Source organism: Rhinoraja longicauda, chromosome 2 (assembly GCF_053455715.1).
Source record: "Rhinoraja longicauda isolate Sanriku21f chromosome 2, sRhiLon1.1, whole genome shotgun sequence".
NCBI classification, from domain to species: domain Eukaryota; kingdom Metazoa; phylum Chordata; class Chondrichthyes; order Rajiformes; family Arhynchobatidae; genus Rhinoraja; species Rhinoraja longicauda.
This window is the reverse complement of record NC_135954.1, coordinates 22,314,806-22,334,961: the sequence shown is the minus strand read 5'-3', so window position 1 is coordinate 22,334,961 and position 20,156 is coordinate 22,314,806. Positions and strand designations below refer to the sequence as shown.

The window sequence follows — 20,156 nt, the reverse complement described above, 5'->3', positions numbered from 1 at the left end:
GTTTTCAGTTCGTGTCGGCAGATGACAGCAGGTCAACTGGGGAATAAAGTCCATGACCACACTAAACACCAAGGTCATGGAAGAACATAGAATGTGGGACAGTATAGCACAGGAATAGGCACTTCTGACCACACACAGTATCTGCGCCGAACATGGTGCCAGGTTAAACTAATCTCCTCTGTCTGCACATGATCCATACCCCGCCATTCCTTGCATATCCATGAGCATATCCAAAGCCTCTTAAATGCCACTATCATATCTGCCTTCACCACCACCTCTGGATGGGCATTCCAGGCACCCACCACTCTGAGTAGCAAACTTGCTCCACACATCTCCCTTAAACTTTGCCCTTCTCAGCTTAAAGCTACACCAGCAAATAGAAACATAGAAACATAGAAAATAGGTGCAGGAGTAGGCCATTCGGCCCTTCGAGCCTGCACCGCCATTCAATATGATCATGGCTGATCATCTAGCTCAGTAACCTGTACCTGCCTTCTCTCCATACCCCCTGATCCCTTTAGCAAAAAGGGCCACATCTAACTCCCTCTTAAATATAGCCAATGAACTGGCCTCAACTACCTTCTGTGGCAGAGAATTCCACAGACTCACCACTCTCTGTGTGAAGAAATGTTTTCTCATCTCGGTCCTAAAAGACTTCCCCCTTATCCTTAAGCTGTGACCCCTGGTTCTGGACTCCCCCAACATCGGGAACAATCTTCCCGCATCTAGCCTCTCCAACCCCTTAAGAATTTTATATGTTTCTATAAGATCTTTGATATTCCCCTCCTGGGAAAGAGGTCCCGATTGTCTACCCTTATTATGCCTCTCATAATTTTACGTACTTCTATCGGGTCTCCAACAAGATAATCCAATCTAACTAGCTTTAACTTCAACAATTTATGGCATCATTGCAACTTCAGACATCACCTTGGCAGCAAGTTCTGGAGATATTTCAGCATTTAAGTTCAGGTTGTACTGTTGCCCTTTTGCCAACAGTAAACCTGTAGCCACAGCTGACATGGAGACAGGAGCTTGGCAATCAGCAGGCTCCATGGAGATGGCAGTGTAACAGCATTACTCTCAGCAGGCTAGGCTGCTACTCACAGCGTTAAGGTTTCCCGTTATTAACTTCCCACTCAGACAAAGGGCACACGACTGAGTTTAAGGTTGCATTGCAACTTTTTAATGGAACGTGAAAATATCCTGAATAAGTTGTTTGTGTTTCCATTTTCCCTTCAAGAAACAAGAGAAGACATTTCCTGGTCAGCACTCTCTTTTCAAACAGTCAACTCCAGGATTAATTTATATGATACAAATGTACACAGAACAGAATGCAATGAGCATTGCAATTCCCCCACTGTTAGGATGTTCATTTGAGCTTGATGCTTCCTATGTACCATTAGTGTAACACCATGGAGTTACAGCACACCACTATTTAGGGAAACAACTTATCATTCAGCTTGCTAACAAGCTGACATTTTCACCACCTCAGGGGACTCTTTTTTTTAATGTGAAATTCCAGTATTCCAGCAGAGAAGCAAGGCTATAAGTAACAAGTAAAATACTGCCAAACATTTGCCCAGAATGTATTACCTTGGAAGGTAGAATGTATGCATGTAATTCTGTTTTATGTACATCTCTGCAAAATAAATGAATCCTTGAACAAACTCTAGTCCCCAGTCACTAACCATATCCTCTCTCTCTGGCCAATAAGCCTGGTTCAGATCATTTACAACCTCACAAAATGCTGGAGTAACTCAGCAGGTCAGGCAGCATCTCAGGAGAGAAGGAATGGGTGACGTTTCGGGTCGAGGCCCTTCTTCAGACTGACTGACTTACTTACTTACATTTACAACCTCACCATGCGACTTGGCCTGGGCCTGAGTTATTGGCCCAAAGCCTTAACCAGGAGAATTCTGCTCCATGGAGTTAAAGCCCCAGGATGAGGAAGCTGAGATTGCCACAACTTTCTTGTTCAAACTCATTTGGTAAAGTTTTCAGTTTGGGGCATTGTACCTTCGGATGAATAGCAATACCACAGTTGTCAGGCGGACCAAAGACAATGGCGTGATGAAGTAAAGGAAAGAGCTCCTTGTGTCATGGTATCAGGATAGCAATCTAACCCTTAATGTCAGCAAGACAAAAAAAGTTGTTTCTTTTTAACCTTAGGGAGTGGGAGCTGATGAACACAACCCTGTCCTAACCAACACAGCTGCTGTAGAGATGGTTGAGTCTGTAGTTAGAAGGCTCTCCTTCTCATAAAATGTTGCGGAAATAATGAATATCTTCACAAAAGTCCTGCAGGGGCTAGGACTAGGGGCAGCACTGCGGCGCAGAGGTACAGTTGGTGTCTTACAGTGCCAGAGATCTGGGTTCATTCCTGACTACGGGTGCGGAGTTTGAATGTTTTCTGCTCCAGATGTTCCGGTTTTCTCCCACATTCCAAAGGTATACAGGTTTGCAAGTCACTTGGCTTTGGTAAAATTGTAAATTGTCCCTAGTGTGTAGGATAGTGATAATGTAAGGAGTGATCACAGGCTCGATGGGCCAAAGGGCCTGTTTCCATGCTGTATCTCTAAGATAAAGTAAGACTAAATGCAAAGTTGAAAAGAAAACTAGTAGAATGGTGACACAACGAATTTCAGATGCTAGTTTACAAAATAAAGGGTCCCTAACCCGAAATGTCACTTATCGATGTTCTCCAGAGACACTACCTGACCCACTGAGTTCCTCCAGCACTGTGTCTTTTATTATAAATGAATGTTGGTTAGATATAGGGAACAAGACATTTAAACCAAGGTAGGTAAATGAGTTAAGATACAATCAGCCAAGATCTAATCCTCAACACAGGTTACATTTGATCCATCCAGTTCACCTCTATTCCAACCAGAGTTCTGCAATAGTCCAGCACAAGTTCCATTCTGCTACCTTGTGAAGATTCTCTTTGCATTCATCATCCCCTACCTGTATTTACCTGCAGAGAGGAGGAGAACAGTAGGAGGGCAGGAGAAATCACAGAGGGGGAGCAGCGACTGTAGGAGGGCAGGAGAAATCACAGAGGGGGAGCAGCGAAGTAGGAGGGCAGGAGAAATCACAGAGGGGGAGCAGCGATGTAGAGAGCTGTCAGACTTCTCTTGTCTGGCAATGCTTTTTTTGACCAAGAAAATGAAAACCCAGTTTCCAAAAAACTTTTGACTTAAAATAATTCAGTAGGTTCATTTAACCCAAGTCGGTGAAAACATGTTCTTCAACTGAAAAGTGCCCATTACCCTCACACCCACACTACACTCAGAAAAACTGTAGGAAAATTGTAGGAGAGTAACACTCCCGTCTGCTTTGATCTGTCATTTTTGCACCTTATCCTTTGTACCCTTCCATATCTCCAGTTTGCCTCTCCCCCGACTCTCAGTTTGAAGAAGGGTCCCAAACCGAATAGTCACCCCATTCCTTCTCTCCTGACAATAGACAATAGACAATAGGTGCAGAAGGAGGCCATTCGGGCCTTCGAGCCAGCACCGCCATTCAATGTGATCATAGCTGATCATTCTCAATCAGTACCCCGTTCCTGCCTTCTCCCCTGACTCCGCTATCCTTAAGAGCTCTATCTAGCTCTCTCTTGAATGCATTCAGAGAATTGGCCTCCACTGCCTTCTGAGGCAGAGAATTCCACAGATTCACAACTCTCTGACTGAAAATGTTTTTCCTCATCTCAGTTCTAAATGGCCTACCCCTTATTCTTAAACTGTGGCCCCTTGTTCTGGACTCCCCCAACATTGGGAACATGTTTCCTGCCTCTAACGTGTCCAGCCCCTTAATAATCTTATACGTTTCGATAAGATCACCTCTCATCCTTCTAAATTCCAGTTTATACAAGCCTAGTCGCTCTAGTCTTTCAACATATGATAGTCCCGCCATTCCGGGAATTAACCTAGTAAACCTACGCTGCACGCCCTCAATAGCAAGAATATCCTTCCTCAAATTTGGAGACCAAAACTGCACACAGTACTCCAGGTGCGGTCTCACTAGGGCCCTGTACAACTGCAGAAGGACCTCTTTGCTCCTATACTCAACTCCTCTTGTTATGAAGGCCAACATTCCATTGACTTTCTTCACTGCCTGCTGTACCTGCATGCTTCCTTTCAGTGACTGATGCACTAGGACACCCAGATCTCGTTGTACGTCCCCTGTTCCTAACTTGACACCACTCAGATAATACTCTGCCTTCCTTTTCTTACCACCAAAGTGGATAACCTCACACTTATCCACATTAAACTGCATCTGCCATGCATCTTCCCACTCACACAACCTGTCCAAGTCACCTTGCAACCTCATAGCATCTTCCTCACAGTTCACACTACCACCCAGCTTTGTATCATCTGCAAATTTGCTAATGGTACTTTTAATCCCTTCATCCAAGTCATTAATGTATATTGTAAATAGCTGCGGTCCCAGCACCGAGCCTTGCGGTACCCCACTAGTTACTGCCTGCCATTCTGAAAGGGACCCATTTATCCCCACTCTTTGCTTTCTGTCTGTCAACCAATTTTCTATCCATGTCAGTACCCTACCTCCAATACCATGTGCTCTCAGTTTGCCCACTAATCTCCTATGTGGAACCTTATCGAAGGCTTTCTGAAAGTCAAGGTACACCACATCCACCGGCTCTCCCCTGTCAATTTTCCTAGTTACATCCTCAAAGAATTCCAGAAGATTAGTCAAGCATGATTTCCCCTTCGTAAATCCATGCTGACTCGGAACAATCCTGTTACTACTATCCAAATGCTCCGCAATTTCGTCTTTTACAATTGACTCCAGCATCTTCCCCACCACTGATGTCAGACTAACTGGTCTATAATTTCCCGTTTTCTCTCTCCCTCCTTTCTTAAAAAGTGGGACAACATTAGCTACCCTCCAATCCACAGGAACTGATCCTGAATCTATAGAACATTGGAAAATGATCACCAATGCGTCCACAATTTCTAGCGCCACCTCCTTAAGTACCCTGGGATGCAGACCATCAGGCCCTGGGGATTTATCAGCCTTCAGGCCCATCAGTCTACCCAACACCATTTCCTGCCTAATGTGGATTTCCTTCAGTTCCTCCGTCACCCTAGAATCTCTGGCCACCTGTCCCGTTGAGTTACTCCAGCATTTTCAGCCTATCTTCGATGTAAACTGGCATCGGCGGTTTCTTCCTGCACACTCCATTACTGGTTTCCATGAGGACTTTCGAGCAGTCAGAACAGTCAACACGATCTCTCAGGAAGTTTGGCACTTCAGTATCTGCATGATGCGCCTTCAGAAGTGATTCCGATGGCCAATGTGACATCATGCAGCATTGACTTAACAGAACAGTGGAACAGCCACAAAGAACTGAATACTCCACTGCCGCTCTCACTTCGAAGAGTAGTTTCAGAACAGGATCACAGAACACAAAGAAAGATTCAGTGAAGAAAGAAAAAAAATGGATGGAAAATAACTTTGAATTTACTAATTTACTAATTCTTGGAATGAGAATTCAGTCTCAAATGTCCCCTCTCTGAAGAAATTGAGCGACACAAATCTCCTCTAATAAGGTACTTGTGCTGTCAAGTAGATGCCATGACCTATTGCAAGGAAGTTTAATTGGCAAAACAAGCAATACAATTATTTTCCTGTCTCAGGGATATGGAGTACAACTGGCCAGGAATTTGGTTCAAAATAATGTTAGATTAATATTCAGTCAAATTCGTTTGTAACAAAACTGCTTGAAGCTATTATTTTCAGAAAGTCACTATTAACTCCACCATTTTTGACTGAAATCAGTGAAATAGCGAGGGTTCAAAATTGCTCCTGCGCGCAATGGTTGCAATATGTTTGGTGCAGTGTTTCATTACAAACATTTACGCTGTTGATGGAGGCAGGGGTTTAAGTCAGTAAGAACTGAGGTTGTGTCCATGAGAGAGACTCATATTTCTTACTTGTCCTCTTATTACCCTGCATTTTTACAGCAGTCGAGAACACATGCCTTCAAGGTTCAACATCCCTTTCTGATTACTTCTATGACCAAAACGACTCAGATCACGGGAAAAGTCACTACCTTAGGCACTTGCAGCATTTTGTTTCTTTTTTACCAACACTGAAGAACAATAAAACAGCATGCCTATTGATACTTTGCACAAATGAATATACAATTAATCTGTTTCCCAAACTCCCTGAAGAGAACAATCTGTTTATTTTTATTAGTTTGAATGTCCTGTTCAAAGTTTAATTTGCTGGTGTCAGAGCATGTTTGCAATATCATAATTTACTCGTGACCATGTCGGCTTCTTCCAGAAGATTATATCCTATTTGTATCATTGCAGTTACTCAAAAGATCTGTTGTCGTTTTCTAAATTTATCCTTTAGCTTTAAATTTCAAATCTGTGCTTGGTGTTTCACATCTATCATATTAAACAATTTCTTGTTTATAAATACCTAGCCATAACTGCTTCTGTAGTTCCTTATAGCGCACGTACACTTCAAATGAACAAGGGTACACCGTTCAGCCCCTTCAGTTCATTTAACATTCAAATCGTATAATTAGTTATAAACAGACAAGTACATGGATAGGGCAGGTTTGGAGGGATATGGACCAAACGCAGGCAGGTGGGACTAGTGTAGCTGGGACATTGTTGGCCAGTGTGGGCAAGTTGGGCCGAAGAGCCTGTTCCAAACACTGTATCACTCTATGAATCTAGATCCAAGGTAGACACAAAATGCTGGAGTAACTCAGCGGGACAGGCAGCATCTCTAGTTTGGTTTAATTTAATTTAGTTTAGAGATACAGCGCAGAAACAGTGAGTCCGTAATGACCAACAATCCCTGCACATTAACACTTTTTCACACATTAGGGACAATTTTACATTTACACCAAGCTAATTAACCCCACAAACCTGTACGTCTTTGGAATGTGGGAGGAAACCGAACATCTCTGAGAAAACCCACGTGGTCACGGGGCAAACGTACAAACTCCGCAGACAGCACCCGTAGTCGGGATCAAACCCGGGGCTCTGGTTCTATAAGCGCTGCAAGGGAGCAACTCTACCGCTGCGCCACCCTATCTCAATCTCTAGTTGGATCCATCTCTGGATCTCTGTCCCGCTGAGTTACTCCAGCATTTTGTGTCTTTCTTCAGTGTAAACCAGTAAAATCAGTTCCTTCCTACACAAGACATCTAAGCTGATTTTTATAGCTCCTTTAAAACAAGTGTTCTAATGCAAAGTATGGTACTTTTCCAGCAACGGTAGAGTTGCTGCCTTACAGCGAATGCAGCGCCGGAGACTCAGGTTCGATCCTGACTAAGGGCGCCGTCTGTACGGAGTTTGTACGTTCTCCCCGTGACCTGCGTGGGTTTTCGCCGAGATCTTCGGTTTCCTCCCACACTCCAAAGACGTACAGGTATGTAGGTTAATTGGCTGGGCAAAAGTAAAAATTGTCCCTAGTTGGTGTAGGATAGTGTTAGTGTGCGGGGATCGCTGGGCGGCGTGGACCCGGCGGGCCGGTTTCTGCGCTGTATCTCTAAATCTAAAAATTTAAAAAAATCTAAAACAGCCTTCACTTATCCCAATGGCATTTTGGTTGCTTCAGTATTTTGGTCTGGTTTTGGTAAAATGGAACTAGATTTACTAGTATAAACACAAGGTGCCAACTCACACACCCACACCTCCTGGAATTTAGACCAAAAAAACATCAGCATGGCTTTAGAAACTTTCTCAAATCACCTCAATTTCAGCTATAAAAGAAGCGACTGTTCACTGTCCTGAGAAAGCACCACATTGGCCAGTCCCCAACCTCAATGGGGACAGTAGTTTGATCCTATTTGAAAACCACAGTCCTCTAGTATTTATTACTGTGGCACAGATTATTTTAAAAAAAAGAACAAAGTCTTCACCATCTCATGCAGAAATGTCCACACACGATGTCTATATATCAAGTCAATATAACAACATTTAAAAAGCAATTGGACAGGTACGTGGATAGGAAAGATTTAGAGGGATATATGGGCCAAACATGGGTAGGTGGGACTGGTGCAGATGGGGCATCTTGGTTTGCCTGTTTCCATGCTGTCTGGGTCTATGACTCCAAGTCAAAGGAAAATCAATTCTCATGTAGATTTACTGGGTTTAAGGGAACAACTACTCCGCAGTGTAAAGATATTTCACATGGAAGTGCAGTAGGGCTGGAGGTGTTTCATACAGTAGAAATATCTCAGCTTCCAAAACATTCATCCATGAATTTTCTAGTCTATGTCACTGTTGTTTATTCAGGGATTAAGATACAGCCAGAGCTTTATAACCTTCAATAAATATTATTATTCAGTTAAAAACCACAGTCTTGCTGAAATTGACCCAATGCTTCAGCTTAGTTTAGTTTATTGTCACTTGTACCGAGGCACAGTGAAATGATTTTGATGCATGCTAATCAGTCAGCAGAAAGACAATACATAATTACAATCGATCCATTTACAGTGTATAGGTACATGATAAGGGAATAACGTTTAGTGCAAGGTAAAGCCAGCAAATTCCGATCAAGGATGGACAATAGACAATAGGTGCAGGAGGAGGACATTCGGCCCTTCGAGCCAGCACCGCCATTCAATGTGATCATGGCTGATAATTCTCAATCAGTACCCCATTCCTGCCTTCTCCCCATACCCCCTGACTCCGCTATCCTTAAGAGCTCTATCTAGCTCTCTCTTGAATGCATTCAGAGAATTGGCCTCCACTGCCTTCTGAGGCAGAGAATTCCACAGATTCACAACTCTCTGACTGAAAAAGTTTTTCCTCATCTCCGTCCTAAATGGCCTGCCCCTTATTCTTAAACTGTGGCCCCTTGTTCTGGACTCCCCAAACATTGGATAGTCCAAGGGTAACCAAAGAACCTTTGGTTGTTCAATCTTTAATCACATCTGGCTACATTAACTGAGAGCTGCAAGGCACCAGATCTATTGGCTGTATCACTGCACCATCCGCACCTTTGAGCAGCTCCTCGTCATTAGTTGCCCAACAAGAGAGAGACGGTTAAGGTGATTGTTCCTGGGCAGTGCTGATATTCTTGATTGGTGTGCAAGACAATCCCTGATATTTTATCATTCAGGTCTTTCCCATCACATGAAATAGATATGACTGCCAACACTAGTTACAAAACTTCTTCACTGAAGACAATTTTCCATTATCAAAGGCTAAATTAACTTAACGTGGCAGTTGATGATTCGCTGAGTAATAGTTTAGATCCAAATACACAATACTAATAACGACTTTATAAAGAATAATAAAGATTATGTTCTTACCTTTGAGCCTATGAGCATATACAACCATTGGATGCTTTCATTGTGGCCAATCACCCCATTCATTCCATCCACATAAAGCATAATCTGGCCAAGGGCTGCAGAACAAAGAGCATTGTACTTATTAATGTTCTGGGGACAATCACATTAGAGCACAAATATGAGTGTCCTTGAAAAAAGAACAATAATTTTTTCAACTTTTATATTATCATAAAGACAGCAATTCCTTGCAAGTTAGGTCAACATTATGATTTATCATTCAATAATAATTACTGTATATGTTTGAGGAATATTAAGATTTCACAAACATTTCAATTTAAAATTCCAAAATTCTTTGCCCTGAATTGATGGATCTGTAGTTTTAAGCAATGTTATATAGACAGAGCGACACGGTGGCGCAGGGGTAGAGTTGCTGCCTTACAGTGCTTGCAGCACTGGACACCTGGGTTCGATCCCGACTAGAGGCGCTGTCTGAACGGAGTTTGTACGTTCTCCCCGTGACCGCGTGGGTTTTCTCCGAGATCTTCGGTCTCCTCCCACACTCCAAAGGCATACAGGTATGTAGGTTAATTGGCTTGGTGTATGTGTAAATTGTCCCTAGTAGTAGGATAGTGGTATTGTGCGGGGATCGCTAGTCGGTGCGGACTCGCTGGGCCAAAGGGCCTGTTTCCGTGCTGTATCTCTAAACTAAACCAGAACTAAACCATAATAGTTTCAGGTATGATACATGGGCTGTGTTGAAAGAGACAAATTCAATAGGCTGTGTTCATTAGATGGGAGCAGAATTATTGGTTACCCCAAGTACCCTGGAGACATTCTCGTCCGAGACCCACATTTAAAGGTGCACAAAATCAATCAAGCAGTTCCCTAAATGAGATGTAGATCTAGCATTCAAATGATTCACTCTATCACATAATGGGATTCCTAGGAACATTCCTCATCCCAACAGAAAATCTTGACTACAATGTAACAATGGGGAAAAAAGCAAAGGGTAGCATGATGTGCTGGTATGAAAGTGGGTGAAGCAAACAGTAAAATAGGCTCCGTTTACCATTGTGACTGTACCAGTGAGTTATTTTTTATCAGAAGAAGTGGTGGTAGAAGGTTGTGGGTACGTGTGACAACGGTTTAGGCATGCAACGCGGAAGGAGATTGAGAGATGGGAGCAAAGACTAACTCGCACAGTCATAGAAATCGTGGATCTCTGTCAGGTGAAAAATGCAGTGTATGTCCTTTCACACTTCCTCACACTCTCTGTAGTCAGGCAAAGAGAAAGCTAGAAAAAGCATTGCGATCTATTTGTGATGGCATAAAAATAAACAAAGGCGAGACAATTTTTGTGGGGGAAAAAATGGAGAAACTTAGTTTTAGAAATGTGTAGATGGGCAACCAAGTCATTTGCTGTGGCAAGGTAAATAATAAACTTTGATTGGTTTTGATTCGATACATCTTATTTTTTGTTGCAAGGAACCGTACTTGGGAAACATATCCGGATCAGAGTTGAAGTAGGAGAGGAAAGCTTGAAAGAGCAAAGACTTAAACTCAATGGAAACACCTTTTCTGTCTCAAACATTATTTTTAAACAAAGGAATTTTGTTCTTGCAATTGGGATCATACTGCATGGAAACTGGGCCGTCAGCCTAACTCGTCCATGCTGATCAAGATGCCCCATCTAAACCAGCTATTTAATTGTCGTGATCCCAATTATTGTAGAGGAAAGCATAGCCGTCAGTTTACGTGCATCCTGTAGTTCTTCATGGAAGTCCGCAGTTGGCCCAAAAACTGCAGAGTCTGTGCACTCATGAATTAAAAATCTGCAGATTTAATTTTGTCACATGCCAAATGGCATTGAATAAACTACTCTGAAATTAAATCTCAGAAATTTACCTTAAAATAGATAAAGCTTTCTAATACATGTTAAAAATCTGGTTTTAGGGCCAAGTGGAGGTGTCTTTAAATTCACTTCTGTTCGTCAACTTTAATTACCCCAGTGTGACAATAATTACAAGCACAATAAAGGTTTGTAAATTGAGTCTGGTCTCAATAGCTTCTGCCGAATACACCAGGAATTGGTGTCAATTCTAATGGGTAATGTTTGATTCTAATCATTTCAATGCAGAGTTAATTTCATCAAATAAATAAGCATTCTCTTCCCCATTTGTGGTGTAGCACCTTGTCACTTGTTGCCATCTATTCCCCCCTTGGCCACAGGTCCTCATCTCTTGCATTTCACATCCTCTCTTTTTCACTACTTCTCTATCCTACACAAGGAGTGTGTAAATCATGTTTCAGACACACTTAGGATTTAGCACCTCTGGCACTCATAGCTGCAATAATGGAGTAGGAAATATCATTCAGCAATGCCTGATGATATAAAGTGGTTGGCTCTTTTCCTTGTATACAACTTTTCCAGCTACCCTCTCTGTCTGATCTCAAGTGATTGGTCTTTTAACAAGTGACAGCAACCTTTGACAAGGTATTACAAGGTCGGCTAGTCTGGAAGGTTAGATCACATGGAATCAGGGATGTGCTAACCAATTGCGCTGTGGCATGTGAGACATCTGCGGCCAACTATGGACACCTGTATGTGCGGCACGGTGGCGCAGCGGTAGAGTTGCTGTCTTACAGTGTCTTACAGTGCCAGAGACCCGGGTTTGATCCTGACCATGGGTCCTGCCTGTACGGAGTTTGTACATTCTTCCCGTGACCTGCGAGGGTTTTTTTCCGGGGTGCTCCGGTTCCCTCCCACACTCCGAAGATGTACAGGTTTGTAGGTTAATTGGCTTGGTAAAAATGGTAAATTGTGTGGGATAGTGTTAAATGTGTGCTGGTCAGTGCAGACAAAGTGGGCCGAAGGGCCCGTTTCCGCGCTAAACTAAACTCTTCTGCATGGACTGGGTTCCAGAGGGGAACCTAGAGTCAGAAGCACAAGGGCAGGTTCTTTGGCCCATCAGGCCCCTGCTGGCCCACCAACACGGATCTCGTTCACCAGCCCTGGACCCACATCTCCTCCGCTTGGCAATGGAGTCACTCCTGCAGCTGTTGTTGGAGTCTCTCCCTCCACTGCCCCCTCAGGCAGCAGCTGCGGTTACAGGGAAAAGTGCAGCATTCAGTGATCACCAGCATTCTGTGGTGGAAGGTGGGAGCGTTTTGGGGATTACAATCTGCAGTGGTTTACAATCCGCAGTGGACACAGAAGCTCCCAGCAGGCCACAGACTGCCGAGCCGCCGAGCTGCAACATGAGGAATGTCACGTTATAGTTGTACAGGATATTTGTAAGACCACATTTGACATATTGTTTGCAGTTCTTGTCACCGCGCTAAAGGAAAATTTTAATTAAACTGGAAAGTGTGCAATTAAATAAATTACAAGAATATTACTAGGTCTGGTGGGTTTAAGCAATAAAGAGAGGCGGGACAGGCTGGGTCTTTGCTTCCCCTGGGCTTAGGAGGCCGAGGTAATCTTCATAAATTCATAAGTGATAGGAGCAGATTTAGGGCATATGGCCCATCAGTCTCCTCGCCATTCAATCACGGCTGATCTATCTTTCCCTCCTAACCCCATTCTCATGGAGTAATATAAAGCCACAGATAAAGGTGAACAGCAACAGTCTTTTCACTGGGAGGGGCTGCAAAACTAGGTTTAAAGGGAGAGGGAAAAGATTTGAAAGGATCCTGAGGGGGCAACATTTTCACAGAGGGTCGTGCATACCTGGAACGAGCTGCCAGAGGAGGTTTTCGAGGAAGGTGCAGTTACGAAATTTACCAGGCAATTGAACATGATTAGGAAAGGTTTAGAGAAATGTGGGCTGGAGGATAAACAAATGGGATTACCTGATTTAAGCAACTTGGTCAGCATGGATGAGTTGGGCTGAAGAGACTATTTTGTGTAACACACCCCTCAATTGCTGTACAGCAGCACTGCTTTAGTTTAGTTTTAGTGGTAGAGCGTGGAAATAGGCCCACCGGGTCCGCGCCGACCAGCGATCCTCGCACATTAACACTATCCTACACACACAAGAGACAATTTACACATACACAAAGCCAATTAATCTCTACTTCTTTGGAGCGTGGGAGGAAACCGAAGATCTCGGAGAAAACCTATGCGGTCACGGGGATAACGGACAAACTCCATACAGACAGCATCCGTAATCGGGATCGAACCTGGGTCTCCGGCAGCAACTGTACCGCTGCGTCACCGTGCTGCCCCTTACTGCTGGACTGCTCTACACCGCTTTTGCTCATTTGCCAAGCAAACACAATGTAGAAGATGCTCTAGAGGAAGCAGTATTGAATTATGTAGCTTCACAGTCTTGTCCAATTTATTCCATGTCTTTGCTTGATTTCATTTAAAAAAAGATATAGCATGGTTTAGATTTTGTTAAAATTTAGTTTAGGGGTACAGTGTGAAAACAGGCCCTTCGGCCCATTGAGTCCGCACCAACCAGCGATCCCCACACATTAACACCAGGGACAATTTTTACGTTTAGATCAAGCCAATTAACCTACAAACCTGTACATCTTTGGTGTGTGGGAGGAAACCAACGTTCTCTGAGAAAACCCATGCAGGTCACGGGGAGAACGTACAAACTCTGTACAGACAAGCACCCGTGGCCAGGAACAAACCCGGGTTTCAGGTGTTGAAAGTTCATCGAATCCACGCAGCCCATCGCTTACCTGTTCACACTACTTTCTATGTTATCGCTCTTTCTCATCCACTCCCCACACATTTGGGGCAACTTGCAGAGGCCAATTAACCTACAAACCCGCAAATCTTTGGGATGCAAGAAGAAAGCGGAGCAACCGGAGAAAAAACACGCGGTGACAGGGAGAATATGTAAATTCCACACCAACAGCAACCAAGGTCAGGTTCAAATCTCTGGCGCTGTGAGGCAGCAGCTCCTGTGCCACAATGCCGCCATATCTGACAAGAAATGCATACAAGAGGTGACTCTGCAGCACCTCTGTATATTTCTGGCCCTGATCTCGACAGCATCACCATAGAAACCAACAGCGTGAGATCTACCAGGCCCCACTAAGAAATGTTGACAGCTCATAAAATAATGATGAATATACACAGAATGTGCCTAGCAGGTTGGTCACTTTAAGATTTCATTTCTTTGTTTAAACAAAACCTCCCAGGTTTGAGCTAGCTATGTTTCCTTAATCTAAATTCTGAATCTGCTGTGATTATTACTTCTGTGTGCTGGCAAACCCTCAGCTGTCATCTATGAGCAGCCTAAAACAAATGGGCTAAAGTGCAGTGTTTAAGCTTGTCGTCCAACACTGAAGAAAACCAAAGAAGCAATCATTTGTAGGCTCCAACCTTCCTACAGGCTTCAGAGCAGGCAAAGTGATTTACTTTTGAGCTTCTCAAATAGAAACCAAGCTTCAATCGGGTCAAGACCCTTCTTCTGACTGAGAGTCGGGGGGGGGGGGGGGGGGGGGGAGAGAGAGAGAGAGAGAGAGAGAGAGACAGAGAGAGACAGAGAGAGACAGAGACAGAGAGACAGAGAGACAGAGATATGGAAGGGTAAGGTGTGAAAATGACAGCTCAAAGGGGACGTTGATCAAGTAAAATGTACGATGGTTCAATGTTAGCTTAGGGGAAGGTGACAACGAGGCATACAATCAGTAACACTTAATCAGGCGACAGTGAAACTAGTTGGAAGACTGGGATGGAGGACAGACTGAGAGACACCATAATGTTCAAGTAGACACGGCAATGAATGCGCATTCATTGAACTGACTAGGCCTTAGTACTTTCTTCATTTAGACTGAAAATATTTGTTTTTCAGAAAACACTCATAATTGAAGTAAATTAAGAATTTTCAGAAATAAAATATTCTCTGAAATTCCACACCTGGGCACTGTTGTTGAGGAAGCACCAACTGACCCTCTCAGAAGTGGGCGGGGTTAAAGGGAGATAGCCATGGGGGACAACTACCCTTAGCGGCAAATTAAAGTTGACCTACTGATAGTTATGCTCAATGAATCTCCCTTCGACTTCAGACCTGCTCCGGCTGGATTGCTTTGGCTTAAAAAGTTAAATAGGCCTTACTGGCTGTAAAAAGTTAAACAGGCCTTCCTGGCTGTGAACGGATCAGGAATAGTAACCACAAAAGTCACGTCCAACCATATGATACACATCATGAAATATCGCCATACCTATATGGGCAGCTTTGAACATTTGTCAGTCAGAAATCTCAAAAGTATAGTCGTCCACATGGTATACTTCCGGTTTTCTTCAACTCAATTTTAAATAGTTGTAACTATTTGTACAATGCACATAAACTTGTTGCACGACAAAACGTCCCAGCCACTAATTTTCCTGTTTAAGGGTTCTCGAGGGTACCGTCCGAAAAATAGTTAGACCTTGCTGGAGTGAAGTTAGGAAATTATTCTAAACGGAAGATAGACACAAAATGCTGGAGTAACTCAGCGGGACGGGCAGCATCTCTGGAGAGAAGGAATGGGTGACGTTTCGGGTCAAGACCCTTCTTCAGACTGAGAGCCAGGGGAGAGGGAGAGAGAGAGAGAGATATGGAAAGGTAAGGTGTGAAAATGACCCATCAAAGGGGACGTTGATCAAGGAAAATGTACAACGGTTCATTGTTAACTCAGGGGAAGGTGACAAGGCATTCAATCAATAAAATTTAATGAGGACAGTGAAACTAATTGGAAGACGAGGATGGAGGAGAGACAGAGAGAGAGGGAAAGCAAGGGTTACTGGAAGTTAGAGATATCAATATTCATACAGTGTATAGATACATGATAAGGTAAAGCCAGCAAAGTCCAATCAAGGGTAGTCCGAGGGTCACCAATAAGGTAGATAGTCGTTCAGGACTGCTCTCTGGCTGTTGTAGGATGATTCATTTGCACGAGTATGGGAATGGGAGGGGGGGTTAACGTGTTTAGCAACCGGGAAACATGCGTGCCTAGGTGGACTGGGTGGAGGTGGGAGACATTTACAACACTCTTCTACAAACTCCATTTGATGCAATTATTAGTTCCAAAACAGAGATCAATAGAACTAAGATCAATAGAATTGCTTTTTAGGGAAATGCATTAACAATTATGAGGCAAAAATAAAAGATGTAGTTGATGCCTGACCTGCTGAATTACTACAGCACTTTGCGCCTTGTAATGAAGTTCCATTCTTGTCCAAAACATTTAATTGTTTATTGTTTGGGTGAAAACGAATTCTAGAAACCTCTGTAACATTTGTGCTGCAATAAATAGCAATATAACGGCCAAGGTTGGCTCTGCCCATTATCAATTCCATAGGGCCACGTATCTGCAAAAGGCACTAGGATATGGAATTGCAAATGAATTCTTCCCTTGTCCGGGAATGTGAAGTGCACTGATGACAAGGGCAAATTGATGGAAATACTGGAATTAATGGAGCAGAGATCAAAATTAGGACCTTCATAACCTCTCAGACTTGATCCTATCTCATGTGCACCATGTAACCTTGAGCCTTAACAGCACTGTTGTACAGAAGGGCCCACGGATCTAAATTCATAGCACTCTGAAAGTGACAACACAAGTAGATGGTCCTTCTCTCCAGAGATGCTGCCTGTACTAAAATACTCCGGCATTTTGGGTCTATCTTCGAGTAGATCAGGTGTATGGTATATTTGCCTTCTTCGGTCGGGGTATTGAGTTCGAGAGTCAGGAAGTCATGTTATTACAAGGAGAGGTTGGACCAACCTGTTTTGTTTTCTCTGGAGCATCGGAGGTTGAGGGGAGACCCGAGAGAAGTATATTAAATTATGAGAGGCATAGATAGGGTAGATAGTCAGAACCTTTTTCCCCCAGAGTGGAAATGTCAGGGATTATAGGGCAGATCTTTAAGGAAAGAGGGGCAAAAACTTAAAAGAAATGTGCAGGGCAAGTTTTATTTTCCACAGAGCCTCTGTGCCTCAAATGCACTGCTGGGGTTGATGGTAGAGGCAGACCCATAGATATGCAATGAATGGAGAGATTTGGATCAATTGGAGGCAAAGGTTAGTTCAGCTTGTCATCATGTTTGGCATGGACTTTGTAGGCTGAAGGGCTTGTTCCTATGCTGTACTGAGAAGAGCACAGCAGAGTTAATTACATAACACATACAATTACCACTAAATAACCTGGATCGCTCAAATCAGGTAGTTATCCCATTCTCAATTCTGGGAAAAGGGGTCCAACATTTAATTCGATCAAAAAATATTTCCATTTCACTGACCTCAACAATGTTGTCACTGAGTTTACTGTTCTCATGGTGTTAATATTCATAGCAAAAAATACCATGCCCCAAAGCTTTGATTAAATCATAAGATAAATGTTGCAAATATTGTATACTTTTCCTAATTAATGTTAACCTAAAAAAGTGATTGGAGTAGAATTAAGCCATTCGCTCCATCAAGTCTACTCCGCCATTCAATCATGGCTGATCCATCTTTCCCACTCAACCCCAGTCTCCTGCCTTCTCCCCATAACTCCTGACCCCCCTACTGATCAACAATCTATCTAGTGTAACTGCAGATGCTGGTACAAATCAAAGGTATTTATTCACAAAATGCCGGAGTAACTCAACAGGTCAGGCAGCATCTCAGGAGAGAAAGAATGGGCGACGTTTCGGGTCGAGATCCTTCTTCAGACTGATGTCAGGGGGGCGGGACAAAGGAAGGATAGAACAATCTATCTATCTCTGCCTTAAAGACATCCATTGACTTGGCCTCCACAGCCTTCTGTGGCAATGAGTTCCACAGATTCACCACCACTGAACATGTATTTTAAAATGAAGATCGACACAAAAAGCTGGAGTAACTCAGAGGGACAGGCAGCATTTCTGGAGAGAAGGGATGGGTGACATTTCGGGTTGAGACCCTTCAAGAGAAACATCACCCATTGCTTCTCTCCAGAGATGCTGCCTGTCCCGCTGAGTTACTCCAGCTTTTTGTGTCGATCTTCGGTTTAAACCAGCATCTGCAGTTCCTTCTTACACATGTATTTTAAACCATTCAATTACCATTTTCAACTGGACAATGAAGCTGAAGGGAAAACTTGTGAACGATTCTAGCAAGTAATTAAGAACTGAATGTGATGCTGCTCGTCCAGAAGCTTGCAGCTTGTCTACAATAGTTAATGTGGGTAAACTCCCTCCCAATTGACAGATTGAATGCACAGATCTACAATTTCAATAGACAATAGACAATAGACAATAGACAATAGACAATAGGTGCAGGAGTAGGCCATTCAGCCCTTCGAGCCAGCACCGCCATTCAATGCGATCATGGCTGATCACTATCAATCAGTACCCCGTTCCTGCCTTCTCCCCATACCCCCTCACTCCGCTATCCTTAAGAGCTCTATCCAGCTCTCTCTTGAAAGCATCCAACGAACTGGCCTCCACTGCCTTCTGAGGCAGAGAATTCCACACCTTCACCACCCTCTGACTGAAAAAGTTCTTCCTCATCTCCGTTCTAAATGGCCTACCCCTTATTCTCAAACTGTGGCCCCTTGTTCTGGACTCCCCCAACATTGGGAACATGTTATCTGCCTCTAATGTGTCCAATCCCCTAATTATCTTATATGTTTCAATAAGATCCCCCCTCATCCTTCTAAATTCCAGTGTATACAAGCCCAATCGCTCCAGCCTTTCAACATACGACAGTCCCGCCATTCCGGGAATTAATCTAGTGAACCTACGCTGCACGCCCTCCATAGCAAGAATATCCTTCCTCAAATTTGGAGACCAAAACTGCACACAGTACTCCAGGTGCGGTCTCACCAGGGCCCGGTACAACTGTAGAAGGACCTCTTTGCTCCTATACTCAACTCCTCTTGTTACGAAGGCCAACATTCCATTGGCTTTCTTCACTGCCTGCTGAACCTGCATGCTTCCTTTCATTGACTGATGCACTAGGACACCCAGATCTCGTTGAACTCCCCCTCCTCCTAACTTGACACCATTCAGATAATAATCTGCCTTTCTATTCTTACTTCCAAAGTGAATAACCTCACACTTATCTACATTAAACTGCATCTGCCATGTATCCGCCCACTCACACAACCTGTCCAGGTCACCCTGCAGCCTTATTGCATCTTCCTCACAATTCACACTACCCCCCAACTTAGTATCATCTGCAAATTTGCTAATGGTACTTTTAATCCCTCCGTCTAAGTCATTAATGTATATCGTAAATAGCTGGGGTCCCAGCACCGAACCTTGCGGTACCCCACTGGTCACTACCTGCCATTCCGAAAGGGACCCATTTATCCCCACTCTTTGCTTTCTGTCTGTTAACCAATTTTCTATCCATGTCAGTACCCTACCCCCAATACCATGTGCCCTAATTTTGCCCACTAATCTCCTATGTGGGACCTTGTCGAAGGCTTTCTGAAAGTCGAGGTACACCACATCCACTGACTCTCCCTTGTCAATTTTCCTAGTTACATCCTCAAAAAATTCCAGTAGATTTGTCAAGCATGATTTCCCCTTCGTAAATCCATGCTGACTCGGAACGATCCCGTTACTGCTATCCAAATGCTCAGCAATTTCGTCTTTTATAATTGACTCCAGCATTTTCCCCACCACTGATGTCAGACTAACTGGTCTATAATTACCCGTTTTCTCTCTCCCTCCTTTCTTAAAAAGTGGGATAACATTTGCTATCCTCCAATCCACAGGAACTGATCCTGAATCTATAGAACATTGAAAAATGATCTCCAATGCTTCCACTATTTCTAGAGCCACCTCCTTAAGTACTCTGGGATGCAGACCATCAGGCCCTGGGGATTTATCAGCCTTCAGTCCCATCAGTCTACCCAAAACCATTTCCTGCCTAATGTGGATTTCCTTCAG

General features: G+C 43.5%; 1 protein-coding gene across 9 annotated transcripts in view; it reads right to left on the bottom strand.

Annotated features, from left to right (window-relative positions):
- fhod3b (formin homology 2 domain containing 3b) overlaps positions 1–20,156 on the bottom strand; it is a 561,621-nt gene that overhangs the window by 206,078 nt on the left and 335,387 nt on the right. For all 9 annotated transcript variants that reach the window (XR_013548492.1, XR_013548493.1, XM_078415815.1 and 6 more), the window contains exon 6: positions 9,311–9,405. Coding sequence is in view for 7 of the 9 variants with exons in the window: in XM_078415815.1 (XP_078271941.1) it covers positions 9,311–9,405 (95 nt within the window). In the remaining 2 variants the exon portion in view is untranslated. The remainder of the gene's footprint in view (positions 1–9,310; positions 9,406–20,156) is intronic.